The sequence below is a fragment of the Acipenser ruthenus genome, chromosome 14 (assembly GCF_902713425.1).
Source record: "Acipenser ruthenus chromosome 14, fAciRut3.2 maternal haplotype, whole genome shotgun sequence".
In the NCBI taxonomy this organism is placed as follows: domain Eukaryota; kingdom Metazoa; phylum Chordata; class Actinopteri; order Acipenseriformes; family Acipenseridae; genus Acipenser; species Acipenser ruthenus.
In genome coordinates, this window is record NC_081202.1 from 3,741,437 (window position 1) to 3,758,958 (window position 17,522).

At 40.1% G+C, this 17,522-nt stretch overlaps 1 protein-coding gene and 1 long non-coding RNA gene across 3 annotated transcripts in view; one reads left to right on the forward strand and one right to left on the reverse strand.

Moving 5' to 3' along the window:
• LOC117419387 (uncharacterized) overlaps positions 1-10,827 on the forward strand; it is an 88,461-nt gene extending 77,634 nt beyond the window's left edge. Inside the window, exons 2-3 of the long non-coding RNA XR_009307220.1 lie at positions 9,823-10,005; positions 10,714-10,827. This is a non-coding gene — a long non-coding RNA (uncharacterized LOC117419387). The remainder of the gene's footprint in view (positions 1-9,822; positions 10,006-10,713) is intronic.
• A 284-nt stretch (positions 10,828-11,111) lies between these two features.
• On the reverse strand, positions 11,112-15,554 carry LOC117419408 (interleukin-22-like). 2 transcript variants are annotated; one of them, XM_034032130.3, is made up of 6 exons: positions 14,331-15,554; positions 13,790-13,982; positions 13,382-13,456; positions 13,011-13,157; positions 12,483-12,548; positions 11,112-11,236 (listed from the first exon to the last, which is right to left on the reverse strand). In XM_034032130.3, the coding sequence occupies exons 2-6, from the start codon at positions 13,943-13,945 to the stop codon at positions 11,153-11,155; spliced, it is 528 nt and encodes a 175-aa protein (XP_033888021.1). In that variant the 5' UTR covers positions 13,946-13,982; positions 14,331-15,554; the 3' UTR covers positions 11,112-11,152. The 2 variants fall into 2 exon arrangements, with proteins under 2 accessions (XP_033888021.1, XP_058841597.1); XM_058985614.1 differs by lacking the exon at positions 14,331-15,554 and having other exon boundaries at positions 13,790-13,993.
• Positions 15,555-17,522: the final 1,968 nt, after the last annotated feature.

The following is a 17,522-nucleotide window of genomic DNA, read 5'->3' on the forward strand; positions in this document are numbered from 1 at the left end:
TTTAGAGGAGTTCAAACAAAACAGCGAACGTCTGTGTACAGTAGCTCAGACAGCCATTAAGAGGGCGCACGCACTGACGGTCGCGCTCAAATGCATGGGCACGCGCCCAGTGTTAGTGAATGGGGAGGAGCTGAATATAGCTCTAAACGAATAACTAATTGTGTAGAGTGGGTTATGCAATTGGGAAAATGTTAACTATTGTAATGATAATAGTGCTAGAGAACTGTAGGAAGTTTAAGCATTATGAAAGCAGTCTGCACATGATAATGTTTTGCTTGTATTTTATAATGGACCATTCCAGGGGTGTGGTGATATAGCCAGCATCTATATATAGGAAAGGGTGAGGTAGCGGTGTTCCTGCAAATGCTTTAGGAATGAAAGTATAGTATAGTTGAGTATCCTGGTGCTTGTTTTGTTTAAGGTCTTTATTTTTTTCACTGCACTGTTGTATGTATGTATGTATGTATGTATATATGTATGTATGTATTTATTTACTTGAAAGCTGTGCTGGACAAAAGGCAACATTCGTGTGGCACTCAGCACTTTAATAAACTTCTCAAGTTAACCTTGTCTCCTGATGCCTTTCTGTTCCAAACACCAGCCGCCCGATCACACAACATTATGTGTAGTGCTCCGCATTTCCGGTTTATACAGAATTTTACCGAAAAATTACAGAATTTTTTTTTAACTGGACATCTGTTTTTACTGATTTATACACAATTTTTGTCTCTTATTCAATATTTTCCTGGTACTATTTTCTAGGAAATACACAATATTTTGATTTAAAATGCTGTTTTATTTTGACTCGGACATTGTGATAAGCAACCCTACACTGTATCCAAGGATACAGCAGACTTTAGATGTCAGGATCAAATAACATTCAAGCATGGTTTTCTGCCACTTCACAAACACATTATCACTTGATTATGTTGGCCAATCAAAGTCTGATTTATTGTGGCAATTGCTGGGCGTAGTAACTACTAGCTTGATCAAAAACTAAATTGAAATGCTTATGTAAAAAGGGTAGTTTAAGTTGAATATCTGAATGCTGATATGTGGGGAAGCAGTGCAGGACATTAGTGTAAGCAGCATAGTTTAACGATGTATTAATAGTTACCAGCCTATCATTCTAATTCCAGGTCTGGTTTTCTTTACGACCTTGTAGCTAGCTGGAGGGGCGAGATCTCACTTAGAATGTTAGTGTAGACGCTATGCGCAGTGTTTTCCTGTACTGTGTTATAAGAAGCCCTGTTAAACGTCCCTCCGGATGTGTTTTATTTGCAGGAGGAGGAAATAAAGTCCCACTGAAGTATAGTGTTAAACGAGTCTACATGCTTTTACACAACACAGAGAATCTGAATAGGCGGAGCCAGGTCCAGGGACACTGCATAACTGACAGCCGGTATAGCAAGTAGCCACCATCCTGACAGTAGATTAGATTTAAAGGATTTTAGAATAGAATAGCTACAGTTTGCTACACCTTGTCTAGCCCATAGGTTAATATATAACTCAGCCAGCTATGTGATCGACCCCAAGTAAGGTTTAAGTACTTAAGTTAGCCTTGGTTTAGTCCCACATTAATGGGTAGTGGTTAGAAAGCTTGTAATTAGGGGTTACCCTTACACGAAAATATAATAATTTTAGTGGATGAGGAATGGGGTGAAAACATAAATCAGTTTATGAATCTTCAAAAGAAAACGAATGTTTCCAAATACAGTGCCGAGAAAAAGTTTGTGAACCCCAATGATAATTATGGAAATAAACCCTATAAATATACAATAGGGTTTATATTAACTAATTCCATGTCTTTTGAAACAAAATGATGTATGAATTAGACAAACAATGAGTAATTGAGATTCAGGGTATGTGAAAAAGTAAGTGAACCCCTGGTTTTATCAGCTCAATTAAGGGGATAATTAGAATCAGGTGTTTAAATAATTAGGTAGATCTTCAGGGGTGAGTTTGAGCGGCCCCTCCCTATATAAAGATCAGAAACTTTGAGTTTGGCCTTCGCGATCCAGGTGTGTGGAAACACGTCATGCCACGATCCAAAGAAATCTCTGAGGACCTCAGAAAAACAGTATTGATGATGCTTGAAAAAAGAAACAAGGACCAGGGGTCACAAATGGAGATTAGATAAAGGGGCATTCAGAACAGAAAAGCACTTTTTTGCACAGAGAATTGTGAGGGTCTGGAACCAACTCCCCAGTAATGTTGTTGAAGTTGGCACCCTGGGATCCTTCAAGAAGCTGCTTGATGAGATTCTGGGATCAATAAGCTACTGACAACCAAACGAGCAAGATGGGCTGAATGGCCTCATGTCGTTTGTAAACTTTCTTATGTTCTTATGATAGCCAGGAGGAAACCACTGCTCTCTAAAAAGAACATTGCTGCCCATCTGAAGTTTGCCAAAGAGCACATAGATGATCCACAAGACTTGAAATGTTCTTTGGAGAGACGAGTCAAAGGTAGAACTTTTTGGCCTCAATGAGAAACGTTATGTTTGGCGAAAACCAAACACTATGTTCGAACAGAAGAACCTCATCCCAACCGTCAAGCATGGTGGTGGGAGTGTGATGGTTTGGGGCTGCTTTGCTGGACCTGGACGGCTTGCCATCATTGACACAACCATGAATTCTGCATTGTATCAGAAGATTCTAGAGGAGAATGTCAGGCCATCCGTCCATGAGCTGAAGCTGAACCGATAGTGGGTCATGCAGCAAGACAATGATCCTAAACATACAAGCAGATCTACAAAAGAATGGCTGCAGAAGAAGAAATTCCACGTTTTAGAATGGCCGAGTCAAAGTCCGGACCTAAACCCCATCGAAATGTTGTGGCAGGACCTGAAGCAAGCTGTCCATATAAGCGACACATTAAACTAAAACAATAAAATGGTGATGCTTTAGTTGCTAAACTCATGGAACGCATTGATGGAGATTTGACGCGTCTCCTGATGGCTTGCACTGCCCAGTTCTGTCAATTTTCTTTTCTTTATGATTTCAAGGTGAATAAACCTGGCTTGTTTTGTGCTGATGTCATGTTCGTACTTTATGTAGATACTATTTCCGTCAGCACAGTGATTGCCCAAACATTTGCAAAGTACCAGCTAACTTTGGAAAATGTGGATTCAACATGCACAGATTCTGATTCATCATACATGCCAGGGACATTATTAATCAGAAACCAGAACTACTACGCATCATATTACACATGTAAAGTGTGTATACTGAGATTTTTTTCCCCCTGATTTTTACCGATGTTTCAATTAAAAACTATTTTTTACCGATGTCAATCCTATTTTAATATACTCCAGGATTTTTTTTTAAAGATAAAAACCGAAAACGCTGAACACTAGTTATATGCCACCTTCTTGACCAGGACTCCCTTGTAAAGATTTCAGTCTCAACAGGCCTTTCCAGGTTAAATAAAGGTTACATAAATAAAATTAAATAAATAATGCCATCAACTGGGCAAATATGCAGCAGCATTTATTTGAATCTATTTTGAACGCATTGTCAATAATGTGTTTATTCAATGCAGAAACACTGCTCCATTCCAGCTCTGTTTATTACAGGAGCTCGTTTTTTCTGCCCAGGAAAAGTTACTCGAATTGCTATATTTGTCCTACTTGATAGGAAAGATTTTCGTAAGCTGGTAAACTGATCTACTAATGAGCAAATTCAGTTGTAAAACTTGACAAAAACTTTAACTATAGCTTATGTTTCCCCCCCCCCCCCCCCCGTTAGGTTACATTTAAATAAACAGAGAAAGTAATTTGAAAAGCATGTTTTTACAGAAGAGATATTCAACACAGATTAGTAGGCCGTGAGATCATGTTTTATCTTCTAAGACAATTATTAAGACAATACAAACAAATGAACTGGATCTTTCTTATTTGATAGAAACTCTGTTTTGCTGCCTAGGCATACTGACATGTTTTCTGCGGTCTCAGAATTAGTGTGGGTAGCGATGATCAGGTACCTTCAAGTGGTGTAGAATATATAACGCAGCAGAACTAATCACATAAGTCAGCATTTCAATGACAAATCAGATAACCCCAAAACAACCTTTGGACCAAAGTTTTTACATAAGATACAGTTCTGAATCTGCTGGCATTTCCTGTTAGTTGCACTGTGTCTGTTAAATGAGTGGGAAGCAGCACCCATTTGGCAGAATGAGAACCTCAAACCAGGTCACTGTGGGGAACCACCCCTTTGATGCAACCAGAAGACAAGACTGACACAGATAAAGGAATAAGAGATAATCGTACCTGTACCCTTACCTCTAGTGTACACACCTGTAGTGTACTGACAGACTCACGGCTCAATACAGGTGGCTACCATGATGCAAGCATTAAGAAGGCAGCCTGGGATAAAGAGAAAAAATCAATGCTGTAAATCTCCCTCCCAGAAAGGATGCTGTGTAAGGTTGGTAGTACATTTCCCCATAGACGGGTCGACTCGACGGTGGGTGTAAACAGGAATTCAGCCATCTTGGAGGAAGCACGTAGCTGCACGTACTCGAAACGATTCCTATGCAATCAGCTGCGGGCCAGGCAGCGATTTGGTTACACCGGGGCACCAGGCTGATTCCAGGGAGGAGTTGGGCAGTACAAAGGGGAAGCAGCTACGTGAGTACAGCCCCTTGCACTGAAGCATAACTTGCTGCCGGAGCCTTGTTTGTTTTGTTTTGTTACGTGTTTGTTATTGTCTTTCAGAGGAGGAGTAAGGAGCCAGCCAATACCATGGAGCACTTCCCTCCCCTCACAGCACCAGCACTCCCCACGACCCCGCTGTTTGAAGAGCACAATGTCGTGCACCTTCCCTCCCCTCGCAGCACCAGCACTCCCCACGACCCCGCTGTTTGAAGAGCACAATGTCGTGCACCTTCCCTCCCCTCGCAGCACCAGCACTCCCCACGACCCCGCTGTTTGAAGAGCACAATGTCGTGCACCTTCCCTCCCCTCGCAGCACCAGCACTCCCCACGACCCCGCTGTTTGAAGAGCACAATGTCGTGCACCTTCCCTCCCCTCGCAGCACCAGCACTCCCCACGACCCCGCTGTTTGAAGAGCACAATGTCGTGCACCTTCCCTCCCCTCGCAGCACCAGCACTCCCCACGACCCCGTTGTTTGAAGAGCACAATGTCGTGCACAGGGACGTGGATTGGGGATTGTTATTGTTTTTGTTTTGGCCTGCAAGCCTGCCGTGTACCCCCCGTTACCATCGTTGGTAGAGGGGCGGCTCTTTTGTGTTAATAAAAACACGGACGTTTTGGGGGGACAATACTGTCTGGTCATTCACTTTGTTTACCACACCACTCTCATTTGTTCACAGTTGGTGATCAGAAGTTGGAGAAAAGATGGACACAACTACAATTGTGGCGATGTTTAGTGACAGAGAGAAAATGAACCTTGATTATAAATCTCCCTCCTGACCTGTGAGGGCACTGTAGAAAAGGAACAGCGTGCCCCAGACTGGAAGGTCTGACAATTAATTCCAGGGAAAGTTGGAAGACGGCCGTCTGGAAAGGGGGCAGAGCCACTGACACTAAGTCATCGTCCCCGACGGGAAGCGATGTGGCGATCACGGATTGGAGAAAGCGATTACACTCGTAACCAAGGGGGCGTGACTGACAGTACTTAAGGGGACGTGGCCGAGGGTTCTGTTCCTTTGTTATGGTTACGGACGTACCCAAAGGACTGTGAATTATACTGTGAGTGTTTGTTTGTTTTTGTCGTGTCTAATTATTGCTTGTTTGTTATTATTAGATGGCTAAACACGTACCAGGAGCTGTCACTAAAGGCCAGCACAAACCTGGACAACACTGCACTACTGCTCATTAATAAATTGTATTTCACCACTTGCATGTTAGCACTCACTTTGGACTTGTGACCGTGTTGTGTTTTGTGTGTGTTTATACTGTGTTTATTATTTAGGGACTGAACCCCCTGGGTTATACTGTGTAGTACACATTGTTGTGTACAACCATTCATTATTGTTTACAGTTGTCAAGTGACTTTGGATTACAAAATAAACACCATTGCACCTGGATTATTGTTGTCTGTCTTTTCATTGATCACTCCTGCACCTGCTCAATGCAAACCACTTTGCCACACAGCCATGATGGAGAGGATGCATGCCGTGTTCCTGGAGGCCAATCAGAGAAGGGAACCAACGGCAGAACCAACAGTGCCCCTACCCAAGACGCAGGTAGTGAAGATGTCACTGGAGGATGATCCCGAGGCCTACCTGGTAGCGTTTGAAAGGGAATGGTGGGCTACCCAGTTGGGCCCCCATTTGATCGGGGAGGCCCAGGCAACCTGCCAAGCCTTGACACACCAGGAAGCCTTGAATTATGATCAGGTGAAGCAGGCCATTCTCCAGTGGCTCGATATTACTGAGGAGACGCCCCGTCGCCGGTTCCGGGAATACCAGCAACCCTCTGGACTGCGACCCCGCGTGGTGGCGCAACAACTGGTGGATCATGTGACCTGGTAGCTCTGCCCCTGCACAAAAAATGCAGAGGAGGTAACCGAGGTAGCCATCGAGCAATTTGTGAAGGTGCTGGGGCCGGACACTCAGAACTGGGTCACCCGGCATCGTCCCACCGCGCTGGATGCGGCAGTCAGATTGGCTGAAGGGTACGAGGACACGCTGCCTCCAACCCCACCGGTCGCCTCAACCGCTTCTCCCTCCAACTGACCCAGAGTGACGGGCCCGAGGACAGGACCCCCACTGCACTTCACCCCCTCCCCCCAGGGATCGGCACCTCATCAGTACCCCATGGACGGCCTTCCTCCACAACAATGGAGAACAAGGTCGACCCCCAGCAGGGCAAGAGCAGAGCACCCTTCCCTGTTGTCAAACCGGCAGCAGGACATACAGGCTCTGTGGGCACCCTTTCACCCCACCTGTTACCGGTACCATGAGGTCGGCCACCTTGCCAGGAATTGTCGGGTGGTGATGGAATGTGGTGCAGCCTCCCAATATGTATTATCAGCACCAGGTAATCCAGGGGCATTAGTGGACTCAGGATGTGGGCAGACTTTAATTGAACAAGCTCTGTTGACAGGGGTGGTCACGCGGGGTAGTGGTAATTTCCTATATTCACGGGGACTACCCCCTCACTAAATTAGATTTGACTGTTGGATGTCATACCCGCCGCGTAATCGTGGCCGTGGCTGCAAAGTTGCCATATCCAGTTATTTTAGGTCGAGACTGGCCTCATTTTGAAACAATGATTAATAAAACGGTAAAGCCAGTCTCCGGTAAGACCATGGGAGCAGCGAAGGTTTCGCCCGAAAAAGATAAAAAGAGAGCGAAAGGTGGAAAAATGGGAAGGAATGCCAATGAAACAATCCTGGGGTTTGTTGGGGGAAACTTCAAAGTCTATCGAATGCAAGGGAAAGGGGGTCAGGACCCAGTGTGACCTGCGGGGGTGGGTTACTCAGGCCCCCAGTGCTGAAGCTAACTTAGTTACGCTCGTTATCCCAAAATTCTGGGACCGAGATGTGGACCTAGCATTGGAACAAAAAAATGATCCATCACTGGCTCACATCTGGGGGCATGTCCGGCCTATTGAGGTAAAGGAAGCAGAGGATAACAGGCCGCTTGCATATCCTCATCACATTATTGTCGGGCACTTACTGTATAGAGTATCCCAAGCCACGAGTACAGTCAGATTGTAACACAATTACTCGTTCGCCAGTCTTTTCGACATGAGATCATACAGTGGGCTCACAATGTCCCATGTTGGGGCCATTTAGGTAGCGTTCTGGTATTCCAAGTTTCCCCATGCTCCCAATGTTATGGAGCGCTTGTTGGTCCAATGGGTTCACACAGGGGGTATTGTATACTCCATGACCTCTCCGGCTGGTTCTAGGTCTCTCCATTTCACATGGGGAGTAGGCAATTCTCAATGGAAATTTATCATGGGCTATATAAAGCTGTGATGTAACTTCAGTAGAACCTGTTAAGCTTGCATTATGTGTAATGATATGCACCTAAGCAAGAACTTTACTGTGTTAGCAAAAAGGAATCATCTCCTGCACCTTAATTCTCAACAGCTGGCTAATTCTTGCAGTATGCATGTAGAATTCATGGGATATGTAATTAGATACTACAGTTTAGAAAACGATTGAGTGCGAACAGCCAATCAGCTTCCAGATCTAGCGGGCTTCTATTTTGCATAGATGACCGCTGGAACGTTGAAGTGCTTAACTGTGAATTATATTTTAAATCAATCCGCGCATAAATACGGGCTTTTTCCCTTAACATTCTAATCTACAACTAATCTGATAACATAAAAAGCTACTTAAACATACTTTCTGGCGCTGGTCTAGAGACAAGTGAAATCATGTCTGTGACAGGACATCGTAATGAAGGCTCAATTCACAGCTACCATACTGGACAGCAAATCAACAGGAAAGACACGATTGGTCCAAACCTGCTTCAGTTCTTTCCGCACCAGCCAATTGACTCCTTGAACGACGCCCCGCCTCCAAGTTTCGAGTCTGACTCAATACTACCCAGACTATTCAACAATTGTACGTGTCCAGATAAATTATAATAAGAACGAGTAAGACCCTAATACATAAATATCTTAGCCAAATAATAATAATTTTAATAATATCGTTTTCTCTACGTGTATGTTGTTTTTCTATTCTAATTATGTTAGAGACTATTCCTCAGCAGAAGGTTACCCAGGGAAATATCAGAAGTTCAAGGTAAATATAGGTTTTAAAGTTTTTTTTAGAGAAAATAAATGGTTTTCTAAAAGCGATAGAGTCCTCCCGATGCGGGCTGTACCGTGTGGAAGATGACCTTGACTTTCGTTAGCGCCGTGGCCTACGGCTCGGGATGCGTAACTCCAGACGCGGTCATCTACCACACTGTAGCGCTCGCATCAACAGGCTCTATTGCTTAAATGTATTACTTTATCTACACATTTTAATCTAATATGCTTCCCCTGCCTGGTAAGGAAATACAAAAGCAGGACTTTTTCTTGCATAAAGGTTATTTACAGCAACATCTGTGATTATTTCAGTCATGTGAAGTCAAGGTTATTGTAAGCTATTGTTTTTCTTAATATGCCTCAACTAGATTTTGTTAATGACGTATAGACATCACCTATTACAACATTTCAAATAACATGTATACCTTTGCAGTGGATATTCCCTCCTTTCATATAAATACATACCAGAACACATACTTGAAATCTTCTGTACTTCTTTAAATGAGGAACTGTGTGTTTAAAGCAAGCACTGATGTGAACGAATGCTCCTCACAGAGGGATCATGTAACATCTCCATTTACCAGGGGAGTTTCACCTCAATTTATTTGTCTGTACTTCCTGCTTGGGTTTCCAGGTAGTAGAAGTGTACTTTTTCTGTTTTTTTACCCGTCCATTGATGCAGGTTTTTGTTTTGTGTGGTGAATAGTATATCAGTGTGCTTATGAAGACATACACAGTAAATGTATTCATTAAAACATACTCAGCTCAGAACTCAGGGGAAAGGAATGGGGACATGGATATGCATTGGGGAGTTTGACTGAGAGAAAAACAAACTGTTTCGTCAGTCTGTGTTTTTGAAAAAATGCAGAAATGTCCAAAGTCATGAAGTGAGGCAGACTCTGCAATATAAGGGTTTTTGGATTATTTTTATATTTTAATTATTAAAAATAATAATTTGAGACTATATCTCACCTCTTTACATGATAGCAGAATACACTGCCCACATAACAGCAGCACAGCAGCATCTCAATCATAGTTTTGTAATTAAGTTTTGAATCTTTTCTTTAACTCTTTCTTTGTCAGGGAGAAAGGAGTGGATATATGTTTCCATGGCTGAGAAAGGGCCCTAAGGAGAGCTGAGTCTTCATAGCAGCACAAACTGTCCTTGGCAGAGTTGATCTTTTGGAGATTCGAAGGTACAGTGGGGCGATTTCTGCCGTCCCGTGGAAAAGGAGACGCACTGAATCCCAAGCTCCTGCCCCCCGAGTAAGGTTACAATAATTAAAAATAGAATGTTAAAGATCCCCCAAATATCCATCTGCACTGTATATAATTAGTATACTGCAAAATGTATAGGCTTTTATACTTTGGTTTTACAAATTTTATATAGGAGCTATATTTTCTACACCAATGTGTTTTCAAAGATTTCTGATACACATTAAATATGCCTTTAAATATTATTTTCTGTGTTAAGAAAAATAAAAAAGCAAACAGAATAACGTTTTAGTGGTGTAAATATACTGTATTTTATTAAGAAATGCTTACAAACAATACATTTGATGCTTTAGAATGCTGAAAATGTGATCTGTTTATCTCTGTACAGTGCTATTAAATTCTACAGAAGAAAATCTCAGATTCTAGCAGACCAAAGACTTATACGTAAAATATGTATTACAAAACATACTTGTACAAAAGCAATTACAAATTGAGTACATAATAAATACATTTAAAAAAGATTAAATACACAGTTACAATGGAAGCATTAGGGTTACAGACGTGGAACTCTGGTTTTGTTTAGGTTCTATAAGGAACAGTCGGATACATTTTAAAATACAGGTGCATTCACTGCAGACAGTTACACTGCCGTTACCATTTGCTTATATTTGTTCTGTGTACTTCGCACACATGTCCATGACTGTGAGCCTGGAACTCCATAGATCTACAGCTCAATAACACTGGACCTGTATTTTGCAGTGTATCTGGATTGGACTTCCCTGACCTCAGCACCACGTTACTGGATCCTCAGCTAATGTATTATTGCACCACTATGTCACTGTAGATATAACTTGTTGTAATCATAACTTGTTGCATCCTAGTTCATATTGTATTCTATTAGTATTATTGCACTATTGTAAACAATACTGTATTTAAATATTTATCTTGCATTGTAACCCTGTACTGCCCTGTAACACCTGTAAGTCGCATTGGATAAAGGCATCTGCCTAATAATAATAATAATAATAATAATAATAATAATAATAATATATGAATATTACATTGCACAAATGCAAGTAGTTACTTGTCAAATTGTATAACCCAATATCAATATTTAGGTCATTGCAAAGTACATATTATATTTTCTGATATAATTTGAAAAATAAATATTTGTAATAAATTAAGTTGTATTTGTTGATTAATTTTTTCTGCAGAACCTTGTGAGGTATTCAAACAATATATCCAGCTCTCCGATGGCCTTGTTGTTCCCTCTTTCCCCAAGCTGTAAAAAAAAAAAAAAGAAAGAAAAGGGTTAAGGTGAGTAAAAAGAAATGACAAAACCACCTGGATGCACAGCCGTAATACTGCACTGCAGATATGAGGCTTCCCAGCAGCAGTTTACTGGGGAGAACACAAGTCATTCTAGACTTTGTCACATGGCTGTGTAGCCTTTATTACGTCACATGGCACTGTAGCTTTTATGATGTCACTAAAGACTGAAAAGTATTTTTAAGAATCATTTTATTAGAGAATTGGTTTAATATATATATATAAAAACATGTATAACCAGGTTCTTATTTTGCCCCAATTGTAAAATGTAGTCAGGTTCATCTTTTATTTTAAGGAGGTCTACATGTTTTTTCAGTAGTGCACATTTACCATTAACACTATAATAAAAGCCATCTGATGAACACATTAAAAAAGTTCAATTTACTGTAACAATGGAATGAACTGAATTTGTGAATAATCAAGTTGTAAAATAACAAGGGAGCAGTTTATATGACAGCATTGCGCAGCATGCTCCACGATAAATACGATATGCAGTTTAGTCAACTAACTAGAAAGTGCTTCGTCACAGATTCCTACTGAAATACAATGTTTCACCAGCAGGTGTCACACGCTGAAGATCAAGCCACTATAGAAGGCCATCTTCTTAAATGAAATACAAGGCAGCTCGAAGGACTGCCTAGCTGATAATACATAGGGAGCATACAGGGTGTGGCAGCGGTATTATTACATGTTCAAAATGCTCCCAGAGTAACTCTCCTCCTCACTGCACGGCTTCAGTGTTTGGTTACTGTGTATTGCGATTGACACCTTCTGATTTCACAGGTGTCCTCCTCCCTATCAGTAATCCATTGCTCTGACCGCATGACGCCTGCTCATTAGCTGATGTGTGTCACGTTTGTCATTCCTGAAGGCATGGTGGAGCACAGAGACCCTTCATTCCCAGGTACTTTCTATAGTCTGGAATGCGGAGGCCCCATTAGTTGCTTCTACCCATTTCATGTTGTTAATGTATAGCAGCCCATCCTCACAATCACAGAACTGTGTCCTAAGCTCATGTAGTTAGTACAGTAGCTACAGTGTAACTGCAGTCCATGTAGTTAATGTACCTTTTCAAGTAAGCATGGTCACTATAGTCTATAGTGGATTTAAAAGCCTGTTTTGCAAAGCCAAAAGCATTTTTTTTTTTTGCATTTGATAACTGATAATTCTATTGCATACAAATAGGCTACAATTTTTACCTTTTCAAAATCCTCTTTGAATTTGTGCAGGATGCTGTGAAACTTCATTTTTATAATCATGGGAGTCTAAAAAAAAAAAAAGAGTAAAAGAAAAAAATAAGTTATTTTTCTTCCGTGTTTGGGGCATTTATTTTAGCAGACAGGCAGAGACCATGCTTTGATATCTTGATCTGAGGTTCCCTTATCTTTGCAGCAGTGGCACTGCTGTAGTATCAATCTGCATGTGCAATCTACCAGTAGCTTTCTGATCTCCCCACAACAGATAACCTAATACAGTGAGAGCTTCAGCTGACAAACCCTTAGTTAAACTATGTAGAGTTTCGAGGGGTTTCCTCAAATACAAGACAGCTCAACTGTAACTGTAAAAAAAAGTAAATAAGCCCCTCCTGTGGTTAACAATATGTAGACTGAAGCTCTGCTACACCCACGCCCACCCTCGTTCCTGACTCTAACCCGCCAGCTGCTTCAGCACTGCAGGTGGAGCTTGTGTCCAGGCTGCAGATGGAAAGTGAGAATGGTGATGCTTACATTAACACAGCTCTTCAGGTCTTCACTGATCCTGTGAAGGTCCTGGGTCACAGATTCCTTGTGTGGGTATTGTTCTTCTGATGTGCGTAACACACGAGTGAGGTAGAAATTCAGAATATTAACATGTAGGCAGCAAACCTGCTCGGCCTAAAAAAACACAAACAAAAAAGGTACTTTACTTTCCGAGACCACTCCCCCCTCTCCCAGCATTGTTACAGCACTAGTGTTATACATGCAAATATTAACAGTAACGCCCGTTTCTTTAAATGTGCATATAATAGTAAATGTAATAAACAGTATCGACTCTTCAGTTATTCAATAAGAGTGTATCTCTCACAGTTATTCAGCGGTTCAGTAGACTCTATACATACCGCCATCTGGTTGTTGTAGTTTTCTGGATTTTGTATCAGTCTTGTTGTGTCAGTGCCATTATCAAACTGTTGTGCCTGTAAAAATAACAGTAAGAATAATTACAGTCCTTATAATAATTAAATAAAGCAATAACAATAGTAATATGAATAATACTTCTATTGGTAATAATACTAATAATATTAATTACTACTAATTATAATTGTCATTTTAATAATGATGATAGTAATATTAAAATACAACTTATAATACTACAACTGCTATTAATAATAATAATAATAATAATAATAATAATAATAATAATAATAATAATAATAATTATTATTATTATTATTATTATTATTATTATTATTACAAAAAGGAATGATTCTTTCCCACGCTCAATTCGGAAGATGGCTCAGGATACTCACAGCTCTAGCCAGTGCATTGATTCGTTGTCTTGGGTGTGGACTATCCAAACCCGGGCTATTAGAAGGCTCCTTGGATTTGTGGGGTGGAATTCTTGCCTGTTCACAGGGCAACAGATAGCAGCAAACCACCAATGCAAAGAGTGCGATCCACTTCATCTTCAAATTGTGATGCTACGACACGATGAGAAATAACCTAAAAAAAAGAGAGAAAACTTGCTTGAGTTACAACTCAAGAGTTGATACTGGCATGAAAAAGAATGTTAAGTTAAAGGAATACATTAAGCACACAGGTTAGGGTTAGGACAATACATTGAAATAATTAGCAATGGTAACAGCTGGTAATTAGGCTTACTGTTTGGTTAATATCACGCTTTCCTGAAACTGGTAGACAAATCTTTCAGCTACAGTAATACCTCCTTCAGTTATTAATTGAACTTTGAGTGCTAATAAAATAAAATACAATTTAGCATTATCTAAACCTGTCAAATACTGACTTGGATAAACAATAATTCATAATGAAATAAAACAATGTCAACCTTACCTTTCAGCTTTTGATTTCCCTTATGATGATTGCTAATTGGGAGCTTACAGTATTTATATTCTCAAGCGCGTGTCCCAGATCTGCTGATAGCGTCATGACGTCACTGTGGCCGTCTTTTCTCTGAAATTACGGTTCAAGAAAGGATGCAGAATTAAACCCCACTCTGAATGCTACATGTTTTCAGGTCAGTAGAACAGTGGTTAAAAAAGGAAGAAACAGTGACAGCCAAGAAACTGATTGAGGGTGGAAGAGACTGAAAACAAATTAGATTTCATATTTTTAAACTACATGGGGTTAACCTACGTAAATATTCTGTAGAAAAGTTACTGGACAGTATATTAAAAACCATGGTTAAAATGGGTGGAGTTCCCCAGCTCACCATTAGCCACAGTGGTTACCTGTTCCCGAAAATGAACTCTACAATTGCCTGCATAGGGTTAAAAGTCCTAGCAAAGAAATACGTGAAAACACTTGGTCAGTGTGGTAATGAGGTGAATTAACACCTTGAAATACAAAGAAAAACAATGTCACTACACGGTCATGTAACATCACAGAGTGCTGAAGTGAGAAGGCCAAAGTGAAATGATTGCATTTTGGTTTTGTTTTCTAAATCAATCATTAGTGTCAATTGCTCTATCCTACACCATCACTTTATCAGAATCATCCCAGCTATTGTGGATTAAAAATAAAATCTACCAAGTACCAAATGTGAGCACCTATTAAAATCTGTCAGCACAATAATACTGCTTTCGTAGCCAGCTAGCTTAAAATGCTGATGCGATCATTTGCGATTTTCACTGGGGAACTTTTCAAAGCTTTTTCCTCCAAATCGCTAAAAGTACTTTTTTTTTTTTTTTTTTACCAGGAAGGAACAAAAAAATAAATAATAATTATAAAACAAATAAATTACATTACTTAAGCCTTCTATATTAAATATGAGTTTATTTGTGGTTTGGTAACTTTATTGGATGTATGTTTCTTTTATGAAACTAGATTATCAGAGCTCTTCGCTCCATATTGTCATTTGTGCATTTTTTTATAGAATATAAAAACAGACCCAAACGCTTAATTTAGAGGCTGTTGAGGGTCTCCGATGGTTTCTTAATCATTTTAGAATTGTACTTGGTGTTGTTTCACGTTCGCTAATGAGTAAATAGCTTTAAGAATCTCGTCCGAAACGTGCTAATGATGATTTGGAGTGAAACAGTTCTAATGTTTGCTTTTCACCACTGTTCCATTCTGACATGGGGCACCTACTGTATGTGACACACCACAAGGAGAATGAAGGAACAAAAGAACGCCTTTACGAAACTACAGTAGTGTTCGGCTAAGAGAACACCCCTCGGGAAGCAAGCCAAGTATTCACTTAGGCAAAGTGTTCTCCAAGGCGGAGTTGACCACCAGACACAATATGAATCAATCAATAAATCAATAAATATGTATTACTTGTCGTGACGCACATGCATCAACATATGAAATTAATTGAATAAGAGAAAAGCAATAGGCAAGTGTATGTTAATAAACTTTAATAATAAAGTAACAGACAAACTAATGTAAATAAACTAACCGTCAAAATAAATGAACACAGCATGTTAAAAAAATTCAGCTCTACAAGTTACTTGGCGACTTGTGTCAGAGTTTTTTTTTCCCCCCCAAGAGCTTGTATAATTTCCAAATTTTTATAGCAAGAGAAACAGCGGCTTGTTTTGCCATTTGTTTACATGCCATTTTGTAGCGATGAGGTGCACTCGTGGAAATCAGAATACAGAACAAGGCAATGATATGACGGCGGTTCTGGAATGATTGAATAAACCAATCCGTGTCCCTCAAGACACACTCGCGATGACAAGTCACTTTTGAAAAGACTGAATAAACCCTTTTAATTTAAGTTTGAAGATGAGTTATCAGGTTACCAAACAGTACTGTATCAGTTGTGAACGAATCGCTATCGGTGCCAAGAAGGTGTTATTTTAAGTGAAGTTCCTGTTCCTTTAGCCAGAGCATTTACAATGGGGGAAAAATCAGTTTCACCACAAGGGTGTTCTCTTAGGCGAAGTGTTCTCTTAGGAGGTCTTCCCATACGCAGAGACTACTGTACTTTCTTCCAGAGAAATAATACAAAACCAAAAACATAAATGCATGAAAAATAAACCAGAAATACCATGTACATTCAGTGTCGTCAATTAAATGTAATGGCAACAATACTCCACAGCTGGAATTGCTGCGATAACTGTAAGGCTGCTGAGTATAGTGAATCAAGGATCAAGTGAATAAACAGCTTGGTCCTGTTTTCTATATCGGCAAAGGAGTTTTCAGAGTTACACACACCCAAAGATTTTTTTACACTGATCTATTATTATATATTATATTATATTATATTATATAGTAAAATAGACTTGGGAAGGTAAGCCTGGCATGTGCTGAGCATTAGGCCTGTGCAGATACTCAGATTTTCAGAGTAACTGCCTTTAACATTTTTTTTTTTTAAGTTCTTAGGTATTAATTAAATGGAAAAAAAACTCTGTTAGACAAAACAAAACTATCTGCCCTTGTCAACAAAATGATTGAGTAGCAATCGGTAACAATCTGGCATTGTGACTTCATACAGAACCTGTCGTGGTCAAACTAAAAACACTCAATTTATTGATCTTATCTGTCTTTTATCCATTTGATAAAAAAGTAATTTTGGTTTCGCTTTCTGATTTTCACTTTGTTTGTTTTCATACAAATGCATCATCTCTGCAGTGAACTATGCGATGTGTAGATTTAACCTCTGATTAAACTTGATAATTCAGTAGGACTAGGGAAAGGTTACATGTACTGTGAGTGACAAATCAGTGGCTAGTTTCAGAACATGTCTTGTATCGGTTTATAGACTCACCTGCCCCAGCTGTAAAGAAAATTCACTACCCAACGGCCTTTAAACCACTCTGTGCAGAAGTGCATTGTCATTGATTGGTACTCAATTGTACAAGTGAGAGAAAGGCAGCTTTTCTTTTTGAGAAATGAACACACTTTGAACAGGATTCATTTAGAACCAGCGGACAAGAAACTTGTGACAAGCAGCAGGTTAAAACAGTCTAAACCTTCATGATTTTGGCTTTATTGTGCATTGTGACAGTAATCATAGTATATACCGATGTGGAATCCTTATCCCTAACCCCTAAGGGGGGCAGTCAATTCCACTGTTGT